The sequence below is a fragment of the Gadus chalcogrammus genome, chromosome 1, assembly GCF_026213295.1.
Source record: "Gadus chalcogrammus isolate NIFS_2021 chromosome 1, NIFS_Gcha_1.0, whole genome shotgun sequence".
Taxonomy (NCBI): Eukaryota; Metazoa; Chordata; class Actinopteri; order Gadiformes; family Gadidae; genus Gadus; species Gadus chalcogrammus.
In genome coordinates this window covers 14,130,069-14,145,853 of record NC_079412.1, presented here as the reverse complement: position 1 = coordinate 14,145,853, position 15,785 = coordinate 14,130,069, and the positions used below count along the sequence as shown (strand labels likewise).

Sequence of the window (15,785 nt, the reverse complement as noted above, 5' to 3'; positions counted from 1 at the left end):
TATATATGTATATATATATATATTAAATATAAATATATATGTGTGTGTAAACTGTGTATATAGGTGGATCTTACATTATCGCCTACATGCAGTGCCTTGAAAACAGCGGTTAGTGAAAGTGGGATAACCCTTATTGTTGGGGATTTAGTCATTATTGTCCATGCTTCACCTTTTGTGAAAGCTTCCTCCCCTGTCATTGGCTAGTCCTCTTTCCGGCTCATCTTCTTACTCAGGCGCTTTGCAAGGGGTATGCCTGAAAACCAGATTGTATGAGATGTAAACCATGTCACATTGCTCATCGTGATGGACCTTTTCCGTATGCGTGTGTATGTCTGTGTGTCCGTGCGTCGTTTGCACTCCATTACAGGTCTGCATGCAGTGAATATGTGAATATTTGTACTTTCTCTGTGTTTATGTATTGTAGGTAAAGGCCTTTTTCAAATCATTCAACCCCTTGTCCCCATGCCAAAGTTACCCCCAATGGCCAGGTCTGATGGTTCAAACGGGTAATCCAATCAAAACAGCTCCTCAGTGACATGGAAGCTTTCACATGCTTACTGGAAGACATTGTATCATCACTTGAGGCACAATCATTTGACAGTTAATCATTTGTTCAGTTTATAGGACCTTTTTTTATGTATGCAACAGATGCATGTCATTGTTAATAATCTGTGGGTTTAGTCATGAGTGGTGTAGTTGATGAGAAGGATTTGCTTTCAGATACCTGAAGTTAACATATTACAGTGTCCTTAATGTACTGTATGTTGTATAAGGCCTTGTTCTGACATGCGTCTGACATGTATTTCCAGATTGCCTTTCACTTGACTCCCCTTTTATTAATTTGTATCTTATTGTAATCCATTTCATGGTTGTTCTTTGCCTAGTATATTTTAATAGTTTTCTTTAATCCTGCTGTTATGATCATCTTATGCCAGTTGAATGAAAATTGTAACCAGAGCATTATTAATTCAAAATTGAAGGTCAAGCTTGAGGTGAAAGGATTTTAGGGGGGGGGGGGGGGGGGGGGGGGGGGGGAGAGAAATCTTCTGGTTTTTTTTGTACTGTGATATCGTCAAATATATGGAGGTTTTTTTTCCAAATAAAAGCTGGGAATAGGGTTTACTGTTTTGCATCTGTTTCTTTAAAGTTTACACCTAATTGTGGAGGATTATGTTATAAATGTTATAAAATTTGTTTTTTATGTTATAAAATTGTGCATGCCAGTTTTTATCGAGCAAAATGTAATGCACATTGTAAACACCTTCGTAGCTGTCCAATCAGGACGGTGTGAAAGTGCACTGGCGTTTACAGCGCCAATCAGGTAAGCGGGGAAAGGCAGCCTTCCCAGTCGGTCCCGCCTCTGCCCCCCGGCTACAAGCCAGACTTTCTGTAGCCATTTTATTCTGTTGGATTCTGTGGAAAATAAGTTCTGTTCGAGGTTGACCTACATGACAGTCTAGGATATAGTGCAGATCGAGTGGCACTGGTAAGGATTTGTCCTTATTACCTTTTTATCATGACGTAAACAGTTGATATCTTCACAACTTGACAAGGCAGAAGCTATTGCTAACTAGTTAGCGTTCTAACAGCAGCTCGCCATCCAGAAGTGATGACCGCCAGACGTCATTGCTTGAATACTTCTCTGATATGGTTTTGTGGATTTTGAGTTATAACGGTTTAATTAAAGAGCTCACATTGACATCAACTACCGTATATACGTGTCATTGCCATATAGCCTAGTGAACAATACTAGTGTACTGTTGAGGTGTCAGGGCTGATGCTGCAGAGTTGCAGGTGAAATGTGTGCGCAAGTTGGATACAGCTGATCTTACATTATGCACTACTAACACGTTATGCATTAGCCAAATGCATCGTGACAATGCACGATTACATTTATGGTACCAGGTATTTAAATTGTTCTGTTTTTGGGTCTGAAGCATGCATTTTAGAGACTTTTCACAATTTGTTCCCATGTCCCATCCTACGCGTCCCTTTTTAAAATGTGCATTCTATAGTGTGTAGTAGATACGAGCTGGGGCTTGGTATTCAGATAAATAAAATGCATTTCCTTAGTTTTAAAGCTGCCACAAAAGGGGAAGGAGGACAATCATACAAACTCAGTGGCCAAGTATGGACTATGAAAGAAGGTACGCCGTCCACACCTGCTGTTCCAACCAAATCCTTCTACATATGGTTTACATTTTTCAAATAAATTATTTGTTTTTCCCTGAAGGGGTGGGCGTGGTGACCGAATGGGTCGCTATGGCAACTCCTCCAATGATCACAACTTTCGAGACATGGACTACCGAGGCTATGGCCAAGAGGAAGAGGAAGCCGGAGGAGGCTATGACATCAGAGACAAGGGCAACAGACAATATCGCCGAGAGGATCAACCTGGCGTCGTCTGTGACTTCCCTCCAGGTCGTCTCCAGGACCACCCGGGTTTTGCTCAAAGAGGAGAGGTCGGACGCGAGGCGGCAGGCCCGTGCCCGTCGCGTGCCCCGGCTCCCCCGGCTGAACCCGCCTTCCCCAGGCTCCAGAGGGACGAGGACGGACCAGGCCACAGGGAGGAGCCGTTCCGGACCGGCCCACAGGATCAGGCCCGGGGCCAGGGCCAGGGCCAGGGCCAGGGCGCCAGAGGTTTCCATAACGACAGTGCACCCGCTCACCCGGGGCATGGAGACAGCAACTGGGGCCGGGACGTCGGGGCCCCGCAGGAGGAACCGGAATACAATGCAGCTGTAAGGCAAGAGGAGGACATGAACAGAATGGTAAGCTAGACTGACTAAGCAGCATGCATCGCGACATGTTAAGCTGTTAGCTATGTTCCACCATGCAACGTGTTTTGTTTCACTGTAACATATCTCTGAGGCGGTGCGTACCCGTCGGTCTGTTTGTGTGCAGAGCTTCCCAGCGGGGTCAGAGGAAGGTGCTGGGGGGGGCGGTGGCATCCTGGACCTGTCCTTTGAGGAGTTTGACCAGCGGGACCAGGACTACAGGGCAGATTTGGACCAGAACCAGAGGCCCAGCAACATCATCATGTTGCGCATGTTGCCACCCAACGCAACGGCCAATGAGGTGTGTTTGCAGGCAACTGTCAACAAGTCTCTTGTTCATGAATATTCATGGCCTTTGTCTTCTTCGGTTCCCTCCTGGAGAAGCATAGATCCAGGTGTGGCCTTTTTAATGGTTTTTAATGCTCTGTGTCCTCTTTAAGATCCGTGCTCAGCTGCTGGAGCAGGGAATCCAGCCCAGGGAGGTCCGCCTCATGAGGAACAAGTCTTCAGGTGAGAATTTGTCAATTGCCGTCATTTTGCCAACCTTTTCTTTTAATTGTATTACCTATTTTCTCAATACTTAATCACTCACCCTTCACGACCAAACCCTTTCATAGCTAAAGCTCTTTTGCTACTTCTGTGTCCTCTCTGCTTGGTTTCAACCATTTTGTTCCTTCTTCTTTTACCCCCCCCCCCCCCCCCCCCTCACACTCACACCTCCCCTTGTACTGTCTTCCCAAATACTGTGATGGTGGGAGGGGGCGGTTCCTCAGAGAAAAGAAAGCATATGTGTCAATATGCGTACCTCTGGCCTCTGCGCTCAATTCTGCCTCAACTCTCAGCCTTTTGTTGTAACCTTGCGACGAGCACACATTGACCACAACAAAACACCCATGCAGACGGCAGAGGAGATACCCACTCAAACGTATCCAGTGGTGTCGCTCGTGGCCTGGGGGTCTCCCCTCCATGGCACTCTATGTCCACTCTATTTCCACTCTTCTCATTCTCTCCACGCCCTTCCATGCTCCCGCCTCCTCTTCTTCTACTTTGACAAAACAAATGTCTGATGTTAGATGAGCTACATTCACAGACTAACTTTGTCAATAGAGAGTATGCCAGCTGAAGCAGAGTGTGTTTACTGTTTGTTTGTTTTTTGTGTTAGAATGTTTTTTGGTTTGCATGACTGCGTTTTTACATGTCCACTACCTCTGCTGGCTAGGATACGACTGTCTGAGCTCCTCAATGTCTGCCATTATCCATATTACAGCTGAGGCTTCTTTTCATTTCAAAGTTTTCTTCAGAACAAACTCCAACAATCCCAGCTGCACTACTGGTTTTGGGTAACACCTTCCTGTCTAGTTCCATTATGGGAAACCAATATTTTTTTAGTATGCTCATATTGCACTGTTAATACATTTCGCTTCCCGTGTGATTTTGTATTGGGTTTTCTATTTTTATTCATGTAAAACAAATTGCAGCCAAATTACATAAGAGAAAGACCATTGGACATAGCTGCATCCGGCCCATAAAATTGTAGGAGTAGGATGGGTGTTTCAAACAAACCTGTGCACCCATTATGTCCGAAAGCACCGTTGTGACGCTAGAATTGTAGAGCTGTGGGTGTGTGTTTGGTCCACATCTTCAAGTACTCATAAGAGGTGTGTGTGTGTGTGTGTGTGTGTGTGTGTGTGTGTGTGTGTGTGTGTGTGTGTGTGTGTGTGTGTGTGTGTGTGTGTGTGTGTGTGTGTGTGTGTGTGTGTGTGTGTGTGTGTGTGTGCGTGCTTGGGCTTGTTTCTGGGACGCGTTGTAATGGCATCGAAAATGAGTGGGTAGATCTCTCTCTCTATCTTCTCTCTCTCTCTCGCTCTCTCTTTATCTCTCTCTCTCTCCATCTCTCTTTCTCCATCCCTTTACCAGTCCCTGTTGAAAGACTTCCTACGTTGCAACCTCCCGCCCTTGGTGAAACACATGCTGCTGTGTGTTATTTCAAGGGGGTTGAGGAAGCTAAATTGCAATGATATCAGTGCCGATACAGGGTCTCTCTCTCTGTACATGAAGCACTAACCCCTCACTGCGTTGTTGTTATGTTGTTGTTGTTCGGTTGCCATGGCGCTGGGCGGTGTCCAGGTCAGAGCCGAGGATTCGCCTTCGTCGAGTTTAATCTCATACAGGAGGCCAGCCGCTGGATGGAGACCAATCAGGTCACTCTCCCCACACAGACACGCATACATACATACACGTGCATACGCATTCATGGAGCTCACATCTTGCTCCATCATATGCAAATAATCGAAAAAACCCAAGTATGACACAGCCAAACTGGGTGGAACATTGTTGCGACAGAGGTAGGTTGGGGGTTTCATATTTCTTGGGCAAGTGGTTTTGATTTATACCTAAATTGAAAAGTGTTGAATAGAGGCACGCTTATGTTATATCATGCTGATGTCTGTGTGGGATCTAATGGCAGAGGTTATACAATGGGACCTGCCGGCTCCTTTCGCTCTCTCTATACCCTTCTTAAATTGATGACTCTCGAAAATTGAGTCTCTCTCTCTCTCTCTCTCTCTCTCTCTCTCTCTCTCTCTCTCTCTCTCTCTCTCTCTCTCTCTCTCTCTCTCTCTCTCTCTCTCTCTCTCTCTCTCTCTCTCTCTCTCTCTCTCTCTCTCTCTCTCTCTCAAAACAGAGAACTCTAAGCTTGCATTACACAGTAAGCCAGTGTCTTAACTTCCTGTTGTCCACCCCAGATGATCAGCCACTGCATCTGTAAGTACGTGTGTGGCTCAGAGGGGTGAGGCTGGTGCAAAGGGGGGTGGGACGTTGCAGCTGAACTTGACAGCCTTGAAAAAGGACATTTTCTATCCATGCTAAACAGGGCCAGCAAGCCGCACACATACACCAACTCAGGCCGTCCCAGTTTCCCTAAAGCTGAAGGTTGCAATTCTGTGGTGCTCTATTTCCGTCCTATTCTCTTTCTCTCCCTCTCCCTCTTCTTTCATCTCTCATCTCTTGTGAGATGAGGCCTCTCGCATGTTTGGCCTAATTATTGTTGATAATCATTCTCTGCCTCCCTCGCCCCACCCTCTCTTTTCTTTCCTTTCAGAGGGTGCTGTTGATTCTTGGACAGAGGGTGGCTATGCACTACAGTGACCCAAAACCACGGGCCAATGAGGACTGGCTCTGCAACAAGGTTGTGTGTGTTAGTGTGTTAACCATTTTCATGACGACCCATTTTTGGGGTAAACACCGATGGTGTTTACCACACTGAACCAGTCCATTACCATTCCAACAGTGTGGTGTGCAGAACTTCAAGAGGAGAGAGAAGTGCTTCAAATGCAGCGTGCCCAAATCTGGTAGGTGTTGCACCCGTGATGACCCTAACGTCTCAATGTAAGTATACAGTGTTTGCAAACGGCCTCCTCTATGTGTGTGTGTTGTCTCAGAGGCAGAGCTAAAGCTGCCCCTGCTGCAGAGGGATCTGACCTTGGGACTCAAAGAGGGGTCCCAGGGCCTGCTGCCCCTGCCGGCACCCTACCATTCCACCGGTCCCGCCGTGAGCACCACGCACGCCCCGCAGCAGCACGCCGACGTAGCCAACGACAGTGAGTTCTCCTCTCAGTTGTCAACAGCACTTCCTACATAGACACACGCGTACTTCAGAATGAATCATGGGATTTTTTTGGTGGCAATTCTCCATCATATTGAGAAGAGTTGTAGTAGAGAAAGATCCTAAAGGCTAATGAGCTGTTTTTTGCCACATTTGCAAGAGAGAACAATTTCAAACAATGCCTCCACACAATGAAAAATAATTTCATTGTAAATTACTAAACAATAACCTCACATTCCAGGCTCCTATTCTCCCAAAATGGTGCATTATGATGTGAGGTTGTGATCTACAAGCCCTATACAAGGTGAATTAATGTTGATTATTTTCTTCCAAAAAATTCAAAATCAGCTCTCATCTTGAGGAATTTGGGCCCGCACACGTCGGTGGAGGCCATCCTGTCGGCACTGGCCCCCTTCGCCACCCTCTCGCCCTCCAACGTACGCCTCATCAAAGACAAGCACACCCACCTCAACCGCGGCTTCGCCTTCCTGCAGCTCTCCACCATAGTCGTGAGTGCATTCCCCTTTGGTCACATCTAATGGAGTGACTCACTGCAAAAATGACCAGCGCCAGACAAGCCGGTTTCAAACAGAAAGATGAAAGGCTTGAATCAGAGAAGCTCAAGCTGCGGGGGGGTTTTCTGTGCTTGCAAGTTATTTTCTGCATCATGGATAGTCGGCATATTTGATTCTCAAACCGAGTTGATCAGCTCAAGAGTGCATGATCAATGAGTTCTGGATCGATGTCTGGATTGTCCAGCTGACACGGCACGGCGGTTCTAACCATGTGATCCTTATGTCCCCTGGATTCAGGAGGCGTCTCAGCTCCTCCAGATCTTGCAGGCGCTCCAGCCGGCACTCGCCATCGATGGGAAAGCCATCTCTGTGGAGTTTGCCAAGGGCTCCAAACGGTAAGGATTGGCCTCAAAGTGAGAAAAGCAACGCTGTAACGGGCAATAGTTCACGGTGCATTGGACAAGGGACGGGGCATACGCATTCGGCCATAGAAACGTGAATAATGAATGATTTGCAGGGATAAAGCGTTGAATGGGTTAGTTTTGGAAATGGGTATTTTCAATATGTCAAAATGTAATCATATCGAAGAACAACATCAACAACAATTTCATGAAAGTGTCGTAACTCATTGACACTGAGTCTTTTCGGGGTTGTTGTACTTCTCGTCTTCCTCCAGGGACGTGTTTCTGACTGACGGCAGCAGAGTGAGTGCTGCTACGGTGGCCAGCACTGCCATAGCTGCGGCCCAATGGGCTGTCACCCAGGTAACCTCTATGAAGCACTTAGTAGTATATAAGAAGGAAATGCATTCATATACACATCAACGTATACATGGTCAACTTTTCTAATTGAAACTAACTCCTCTTCTTCCTTTTATCTCTTCATTCCTTTACTAGACTGCTCAGAATGGATCGGGTGGAGGCCAGGGTGTTGATTCAGCATTGTACCAGCAGGGGGCAGCAGTGGCTTACAACCTGGATGGACAGGACTATGGCGATGGCACTGTGACCCCAGGGCCGGCCTTGGTAACGGCTGGAGCCGGTTTGATGGGGGCCTATACCGGAGGAGCAGCACCAGGTTGGAATCATCATTTTATAAAGCCCCATCATTCAATGATTTTTCAAAGAGTTGTTTTTCACAAAGATCTTTGTGTGCCTGTGTCTCACAGTGATGTCTGCAGTGATCTCTTGTGATGCTATGCCGTCGACCCGGGAGACAATGCAGAAGCCTCTTGTTCATACCCAGCCTCCCCTCCTCTCCATGGCAGACAAAGCTCAGGCCAGCAAGGTACGGCCCCTACGTCGCTCGCTACACCAAACCGCACCACACCCAGTACCTGTTGCTGCTAGAGGGGGCGTCTCGGAGCGTGTGTGACCTTGTGAAGTGGTGCTGATGGTGGTTTTATCTCCTTGATGTTATTCCCAGGCCTCGGTTGCTCAGCAGGTGGAGATCGTGGGAAAGCCCCAGCCAGCAACCCCCGGCCCCCCTGCCACCCCCGGCACTGAGCATGAGCTCCCCCAATACCGTACGCATGCCAGCGGTTCCTTTGCTGCTCGTGTTTCCTTCCCTTAGTTTCTAGTGCGTGAGTTCTTCTCCTGTGCCTCCTTCTTGCAGCCGTGCCGGACGTGTCTACCTACCAGTATGACGAGAGCTCAGGCTACTACTACGACCCGCTGACCGGCCTCTACTACGACCCTAACTCCCAGGTGAATCCCCCGAGCCAAACGCGTCTTTTGAGTTGCATTGGCGGACGACATCCACGTCGTCTGTGGACATGGAGGATCGAACCCCCAGCCGAATGGTGCTGGGTTTGATCCCCAACATCCCTAGCCTGTCTGTTATAACAAAGGGATGCCTCAAGGGTTTGAATCCTACCTGTTCGTTAGCGGTACAATATGCACATTTATTTTTGTTTGAATGCGCTCAAACTCATTATGTCAGGTAAAGGCTAAATTGATGGCTGCAGGGTTAATCTGTTTAACCCAGATTAGCTGAAGGTTAATCTTTGAGGAATCTATTTTTTTTTTGTGGGCGGGGTTTTGAGAAAATGGGGAGAGGGAGGGGTGAGGAGCAGATCTTGCATTTTGTACCTTTTTACTGACATGTATTTGAACATGTACCTTTCTTTGGGTAAAAGTATCTGCCAAATACTAATGAACAGTTATAGTATAACTGAATTTCCAGTTGTGTGTTCCCTTCGTGCTTCCCAGTACTACTACAACTCCCACAGCCAGCAGTATATGTACTGGGACGGAGAGAAACACACGTACGTGCCCGCGCATACGGACGGCGAGGAGACCGCTGCACCAGGCGACAGCTCTGGGCCCTCTGACTCGCTCACTCCCCCTGGAGGCAAGGAGAGGAAGGACAAGCCTAAGAACAAAACCGCTCAACAGGTTCGCCGGGTTTACTCTTGGGTCACGCTAAAATGGGAATGAAGGCAGTTGTGTATTTATTGTCCCAGGCAGTAAGTGGGTGTTAACCCTCAGGATTTTTTTTATGTTGTTTTATTTTTGTAAAGGTCATGAAGGTCATGAACAGCATGATGAACTTTTTTTTTCAGGGTCCACTACTTTATTTTTAGAATTTTTTCTTCTTACTTGCCAAGGTGGAAAGATCATACGGTCAAGCAATTTGTGAGAATTTTTGGACGTGTATTTGGCAATCACGTATGAATGGAGCGAGGTGTATGGTGCATGTTGTTGATAACTGACTTCACATTCCTCACTGTAGGCCTCGTGGAAATCTCTTCTCAATCTTTTGTAACCACTGCCAGAAATGTAATCAGTGTTTTAAAAATGAAAAACATTTAAGACCCAAGTTTCGGTATTGCACTTCCGAACTCAATGAGTTAGGGGGAACTGGGTGCGTTGCAAATCCGATTCATATTCCAAACATAAGCATGGCCAGTAAGCATGGCCAGTATTATATCGGTATAGGTCCATACTATAAACGGGTTCAATCAGCTTTTTCCCGGCCCCTGTAGGGAAACACTTTCTCCGATGCATGCACGTGATCATGATCATCAGTCTCCCAGTGACTCTTACCCCAGGGGGCTGAGGCGTACGTTGTCGACTCATTGGGTGTTTCTGCTGATAGATCGCCAAAGACATGGAGCGCTGGGCCAAGAGCCTGAACCGACAGAAGGAGAACGTTCGCTCTGTGTCCTCCGCATCTCCCACGGTCAGCTCCGCCGCGCTGGCCGCCGCCTTCCCCCGCCCCCCCGGCCACGCCCGCCTGGACGAACGCAGAGAGGCCGCGAGCGCTGACGCCGGCTACGCGGTTCTTGAGAAAAAGGTATGTGTGTGTGTGTGTGTGCGTGTGTTTGTGTGTCTGTGAAAGCGCCATACTCTCACTCAAAGCTTCACATCGTAGTCCAGACACACTTCAATGTTCAAGGAGTATAGATATATATATATTTTTTTTTACTAGTGTGGTACCATTATATTTTAACAAAACATTGCTTCCAAACATTCCAATTGACCATGAGTTCTGTCTGACCTGTAGGGGGCACTGTCTGAACGGCCTCAAATATTCCTTGACCAGATCACCAGACACACTGCAGAGGTAAGGTGTGCGTGTGAGTGTGTGTGTGTGTGTGTGTGTGCTACCACACACAGACACTTATAGACACTTGGATTCATCACGGCTGACAGACTGTTTGGACCTGTTGGCATATGGTAGAATCCGTCTGAGCAGGTCACCATGACAATAGACTGACTCTTAGGGGGTGAATGCCAGTTCGGGGAGGGGTAACAGATATGAGGGTTTGTGTTAAACATTTAGCAGTCATTTAATACTGTCACTTTGTCATTACCTCTGATCGTTGACCATTTTATGTTTTATTGTTGTTTCCCCCATTTTCTGTCTTTCTAGCTTTCCCCCCCACCTCTGCAGGGTCTGGTCCCAGCCTACAGTGGGGAGACGGACAGCGATGAAGAGGGGGGAGAGAAAGAGGAGAAGGACGGCAGGATGACGGACTGGTCCAAGCTGGCCTGTCTCTTGTGCCGGAGGCAGTTCCCCAGTAAGGAGGCCCTCATCAGGCATCAGCAGCTCTCTGAGCTCCACAAGGTGAGGGTCACACGGCACCAACACACCAAAATAGGTCCTCTCTGCTCTGCTTATTTATGGTTTAATGTAACTACAGGGATTGATTGGATTCTTTATTTATTTTTTAAGTACCACAATCCCATCCAGGATTTTACTTGGACCATGTGAAGAGGTTTTTATTTTTTATGATTCGACGGACCCTGACCGTCGTTATGTTTTGGTTGCCCCAACAGCAAAACCTGGAAAAGAGAAAGACTCAACAGGATGCTGCAGGGAAAGAGGTGGGTCTGAAGGTTCGGGGAGATGGAATGTTGTGTTTCACGAGTCGTGTTTGTAAAGCATTTCTTTCACTGTTGTTTTGTGCGGTTACGGGAAACAGGAACAGCGATCTTGTAATAGGTGTTGCTGCATCCAATCTTATCTTCTCCTTTCCTCGGTTTTTCCGGTTTTAAGCGGCAGAGAATCGCAGATAGACCTGAGCCTCCGGACGCAAAGAGGAGGAAGTTCAGTCCTGTGTAAGCTTGAGTGACGCTTCACACACACAAACAATGGCAACGTTCCCACACATGAGTCAGTTGGTTGCCTCAGGTTTACATACATTATGTCTCTATGCTCAATGTTGCAATGGGATTGTTTTCTGTACCATTGGTTGCACCTCGTAGGATGGACATGCCGACACCCTGGCAGGAACTGTCGCTCACTTCCTGCTCAGAAACGTTTTTTACTCTTGTGTGTTTTGATTTCCTCTCCATGCAGTGACGGGGTCACGGGCACCAGTCTGGGAGCTAGGATGCTGCAGGGGGGCTTGAAGAAGGGGCTTCTCCTGCGCAACATGCAGACGGAGTGAGCCGTCGCCTCCGACGCCACTACCTCAGGAACTGGGACAAAGCCCTGTGCACAACCCTCCGAGTGGACCCGTTGTATCACAGACGGACCACCAGGAGATCACAAAAAGAAAATGGAATCCCAGATGAATTGTGGGTTTTGTAGGGAGTTTCTTCCACTCCAAAGGCTGTGGCACACCAAAGCTTAAGAGGAGGCTGAACTTTTTTGAGCCCTTTTCTCCACAATGGAGGATTATTTAATTCCGCGTAGACTCGCCGTCTAGGCCATTTAAATTGATCAGTTTATAAAAAAAATAAACCGTGTCAAAATGGAGGCCAAGCGTAGGCGTGAGCCGCAATACTCTTCAGCACCACCTGCAGTGAGGGAGGGATCATTGGCTAACTTGGGAGTGGATTAAAAGCAGGTGTTCTCACCTCAAAGCTTGCGCTCTGCCCTTGAGCTTTGGTGTGAAGCAGCCTTAAAACTGTTGTGAAATGATCAGTTGATCTAGGCTGACGGGAGTAATGGCACAGAATGCACCTTTTTACTTCTTAAATTATGCTCTTTTAATCTCTCATAGGATTAACTTTAGATACTTACTGTAAAATATCATACTTCTTATTTCTATGCACAATAGATTTGTTCCAAGTAGATAATTATATGCATTTTAATTGACATGACAAATGGGAAATCAACACTTTTGCACCCCAGCACTCGTGACACATTTGAATAGGACATGACCACACAATAGTGTGGATTTAGAGACGTGTAAATATAATATTGTAATATTTGTGAATGCACAGTGTATATTTCTTTCTGAAATAAGATATTTTTTATTTGAGATTTGTGGACACAAATGTTGTCAAGATCCTATGTAAAGAAGAGTAATAACATTTTCCACTTTACAGCTTGATTGCAGGAGGAAAGTAAAAAAATATGAATTCCTCTAAAGTCTGTTTTTATTTGATGTTATAGTGGTTGACAATCACGGAAGCCAATTCCGGTTATTTGTTTTCTGTTGAATTGTATTTAAATCGATAAGGTTAATGGTAATTGCTTTATTGTAGCTGATGAGTGGCTCCGATTCCGAGCTTTTCGTCCACCTATGTGTACATGAACGTTAAACGTTTCTATGGTTACGACAACAAACGCGGCCCAGAAGCCAGAGCCGCTAATTGAACGGTGCTCGCTAGTTCAGTCATCCTTTAACGTGTTCTACATTAACTGCAAATACCAGCACTTAGGTAAGTTATGAATGGGTTTATAATAACGACATGAGTATGCACATATTGTCGTCTAACCGGAATCTGCTATTCTACGACTTTATGTTTGGACCAAATAGGAAAGTCATCGTCAATGTGTGGACTCTTCCACAACGAGATAAGATCATAAAAAAACTAACCTATTAAGAATAGGGAGAGCATCTGAGATGGACGACGATTCTCTGTCTGAAGGCGAAGGAGAGCTAAAGGAAGTGGCAGAGCAACCTGAGGTCAAGGTGCAGTCATTATTATGTATCTCTATTGTCATCAAGGGAGTGAAGGAGTGCCGTGTAATCTCAGCAGACGAAGTTCTCCTTGTCTGATCGTCAGGTCGGCCCTTTGACCCGCAACACCATTGTGCCTTACCTCTCACTGCTGTGCCGAACAGGAAACGGACTAGCTCATGCTTTTGTCAAACTGGACCTGAATGACAAGTAAGATAATGGACTAATAAAATGCTGACTCTTCAGCACAGAGCATGGGGTTTCTTTGTAGCCAGGCAGTCCCGCTATATATACACACTGTCGGTCTCTGTCCTACAGGAAACTATCAGACCTAGAGGCCCTACGCAAATATGTACACCTGCGTTTCCTGGATGTGTCCAACAATCACCTCACTGACCTTTCTTGCCTGACTTCATTGAACCAGCTGCTTTGGTTGAAGGCAAGTATTGTCTGGGATGCGTCCAATTTGTATGATTCAGTCAACCCTCATTACAAAAAAAAAGCTCTGAAAAGAGTAATTAAATTCGACTTTTTTCTCTATCTCTTTAGATTGATAATAATGCAGTGTCAAGTTTAAAAAAGCTACCTCTAGATCAGTTTCCCTACCTGCAATGGCTGAGCTTGGCTAGGAACCAGTTGGAGGATATGGCGGGCCTGGGTGGAACTGCCCTCGAGAACCTCAATCTTAGTGGTTGGTCTATCAATCAATCATCATTCCCATGCCTTCAGGTAAATCAAATATGACAATACGATGTCCTTATTATGTGTGTTAGGTAACAAAATCCAGAGAGTGCACGGCCTACAGTATGGTCAACTGACCAACCTGGGGATCCTAGAGCTGAGGGGCAACTGCTTGGACACGACCGATGGCATCTATCTTCCAAAACTTCGGAAACTTTATCTGGTAATATGAACCATTCAGAAGTGGCTTACTTAATTCTTACATGTCTGTGCAAAGTTAGGAAGTTGTTAAGACCTGATCTCTGTCTTTCTCGTGTTCTTCTTCAGGCCCAGAACGTCATAAAGCGCCTGGAGGGTCTGGAGAGACTGGAGCTTCTCACCACGTTACACCTCCGAGACAACCAGCTGGAGACCCTGGAAGGCATTAGCCCCAGGATGACATCTCTGAAGTACCTCAATGTCAGGTAGGAGGGTGTCCCAAAAGGACGGACTTTACAGCAAACTAACCCAATTCATCAAAACACTTTGAAATAGCGATCTTATCACTGCAAGATTGGTGTTGAGAGAGAGGGAAAAATACCCCAATAAGGCCCCCTCCTTCTCTCGCTTAATTTATCAGTCAATCAGAAGTGTTCAGGCACCTGTGAATGACAAGCAAGATAGATTCACTGAACCAACCAGATAATAGATACAATTCTCAGATTGGCCAGAAATGAGCCAGAGGAGTGTAAAATCTAAAATGCCTCATACAGAGGCAGGCAGACTGTCAACCAGAACAGATATTCTCACAAAGCATTTTAACCACTAATAGCTGACGGATGGCTATGGCATTTCGAACAACTTACAATGAAATTATGCTCTTACAGTAGCTTAAATGATCCGAAGTGAGTTCCAGGGAATTTGGATCGGCCTACACGTAATCAACAGCAGATTGGTAGTCTGCAGACGTGGGGGGTTAAGTACCTTTGGGCTGGGAATCTAACCCCCTTACTGTTATACTATCGGGCCCCCTGTATCAAATCACAATGTCACCAAATCTTCTATTGTTTTAAAGTTCTCCCTTATCTCTCCAATCCACATTTTTTTCGCATACATTATGATTGACCATATCTCTACGTCTCTCCCAGGGGTAATCTGATATCCAATCAGAAGGCCCTGCAGAGTCTTGTTCCTCTGCTTGGCACACTACAAGCTGTGGTTATCTTGGATAATCCACTGGCTGAGTCCGGGGACTACCGCATTGCGGTGCTGACCTGTCTGATGCACCTGGAGCGGCTGGACAAGGAGCTCGTCTCATCAGAGGAGAGGGCGGAAGCACAGGAGAGACTCAAAGTAACCCAGCGATTCCTCGTGGATTTTACTGAAATGGCCACTGGTGGCGTTTGTTTGACTCTTCTGTTTTCAACACATTAGGAACTTGCGGTGGAAGAAGAAATACCTGAGACGGAGGACACTTCGTGATGGCTACATTAAGGGGAAGTGTTAGTCAACTTCCCATGATGGAACCGGTTTGTGGATATGTTGGTAAATGTGAAAAGAAGAAAGAAGACCCAAGTGCATACCCCCCCCCCCCCCTCACACACACACACACACACACACACACACACACACACACACACACACACACACACACACACACACACACACACACACACACACACACACACACACACACACACACACACACACATTTTATACAGCAAAAAGGGTGTCCCAAATTAATTGCGATTATGCATTTTTTGGTATGTTTAATAAAATATACATTTCATGTTGCTACAAAAACATTCAAGAATATTTCACTGACTAAGTGTTTAAAATTGATATTTAATCTTTAGGTACTAGTGAGT

General features: G+C 46.3%; 2 protein-coding genes across 3 annotated transcripts; both read left to right on the top strand.

Moving 5' to 3' along the window:
- Positions 1-1,359: 1,359 nt before the first annotated feature.
- rbm10 (RNA binding motif protein 10) lies at positions 1,360-13,656 on the top strand. Of its 2 annotated transcripts, XM_056590732.1 has the most exons (24): positions 1,360-1,486; positions 2,074-2,147; positions 2,234-2,771; positions 2,905-3,078; positions 3,218-3,287; positions 4,905-4,978; positions 5,878-5,964; positions 6,067-6,127; positions 6,218-6,376; positions 6,730-6,890; positions 7,194-7,291; positions 7,573-7,660; positions 7,793-7,973; positions 8,065-8,183; positions 8,322-8,421; positions 8,511-8,602; positions 9,107-9,292; positions 9,996-10,193; positions 10,404-10,463; positions 10,773-10,967; positions 11,180-11,227; positions 11,400-11,461; positions 11,703-13,015; positions 13,114-13,656. In XM_056590732.1, the coding sequence occupies exons 2-23, from the start codon at positions 2,131-2,133 to the stop codon at positions 11,791-11,793; spliced, it is 2,859 nt and encodes a 952-aa protein (XP_056446707.1). In that variant the 5' UTR covers positions 1,360-1,486; positions 2,074-2,130; the 3' UTR covers positions 11,794-13,015; positions 13,114-13,656. The 2 variants fall into 2 exon arrangements, with proteins under 2 accessions (XP_056446707.1, XP_056446716.1); XM_056590741.1 differs by lacking the exon at positions 2,074-2,147.
- On the top strand, positions 13,182-15,517 carry LOC130382840 (leucine-rich repeat-containing protein 23-like). The gene is made up of 8 exons (XM_056590765.1): positions 13,182-13,269; positions 13,364-13,467; positions 13,576-13,696; positions 13,807-13,948; positions 14,031-14,161; positions 14,266-14,402; positions 15,066-15,270; positions 15,352-15,517. Exons 1-8 carry the CDS (start codon positions 13,201-13,203, stop codon positions 15,397-15,399), a joined length of 957 nt encoding a protein of 318 aa, XP_056446740.1. The 5' UTR covers positions 13,182-13,200; the 3' UTR covers positions 15,400-15,517.
- The last annotated feature ends 268 nt before the right edge of the window (positions 15,518-15,785 follow it).

What these genes read in the sequence shown, in the direction of transcription:
- rbm10 (XM_056590732.1), top strand. An exon ending in TGCAGCTCTCCACCATAGTC is followed by an intron (nt 6,891 to 7,193) that starts GTGAGTGCATTC and finishes CCCTGGATTCAG; the next exon opens with GAGGCGTCTCAGCTCCTCCA. An exon ending in AGGATGCTGCAGGGAAAGAG is followed by an intron (nt 11,228 to 11,399) that starts GTGGGTCTGAAG and finishes TCCGGTTTTAAG; the next exon opens with CGGCAGAGAATCGCAGATAG.
- LOC130382840 (XM_056590765.1), top strand. Translation starts at nt 13,201, where the DNA reads ATGGACGACGATTCTCTGTCTGAAGGCGAAGGAGAGCTAAAGGAAGTG. An exon ending in CAGAGCAACCTGAGGTCAAG is followed by an intron (nt 13,270 to 13,363) that starts GTGCAGTCATTA and finishes TCTGATCGTCAG; the next exon opens with GTCGGCCCTTTGACCCGCAA. An exon ending in AACTTCGGAAACTTTATCTG is followed by an intron (nt 14,162 to 14,265) that starts GTAATATGAACC and finishes GTTCTTCTTCAG; the next exon opens with GCCCAGAACGTCATAAAGCG.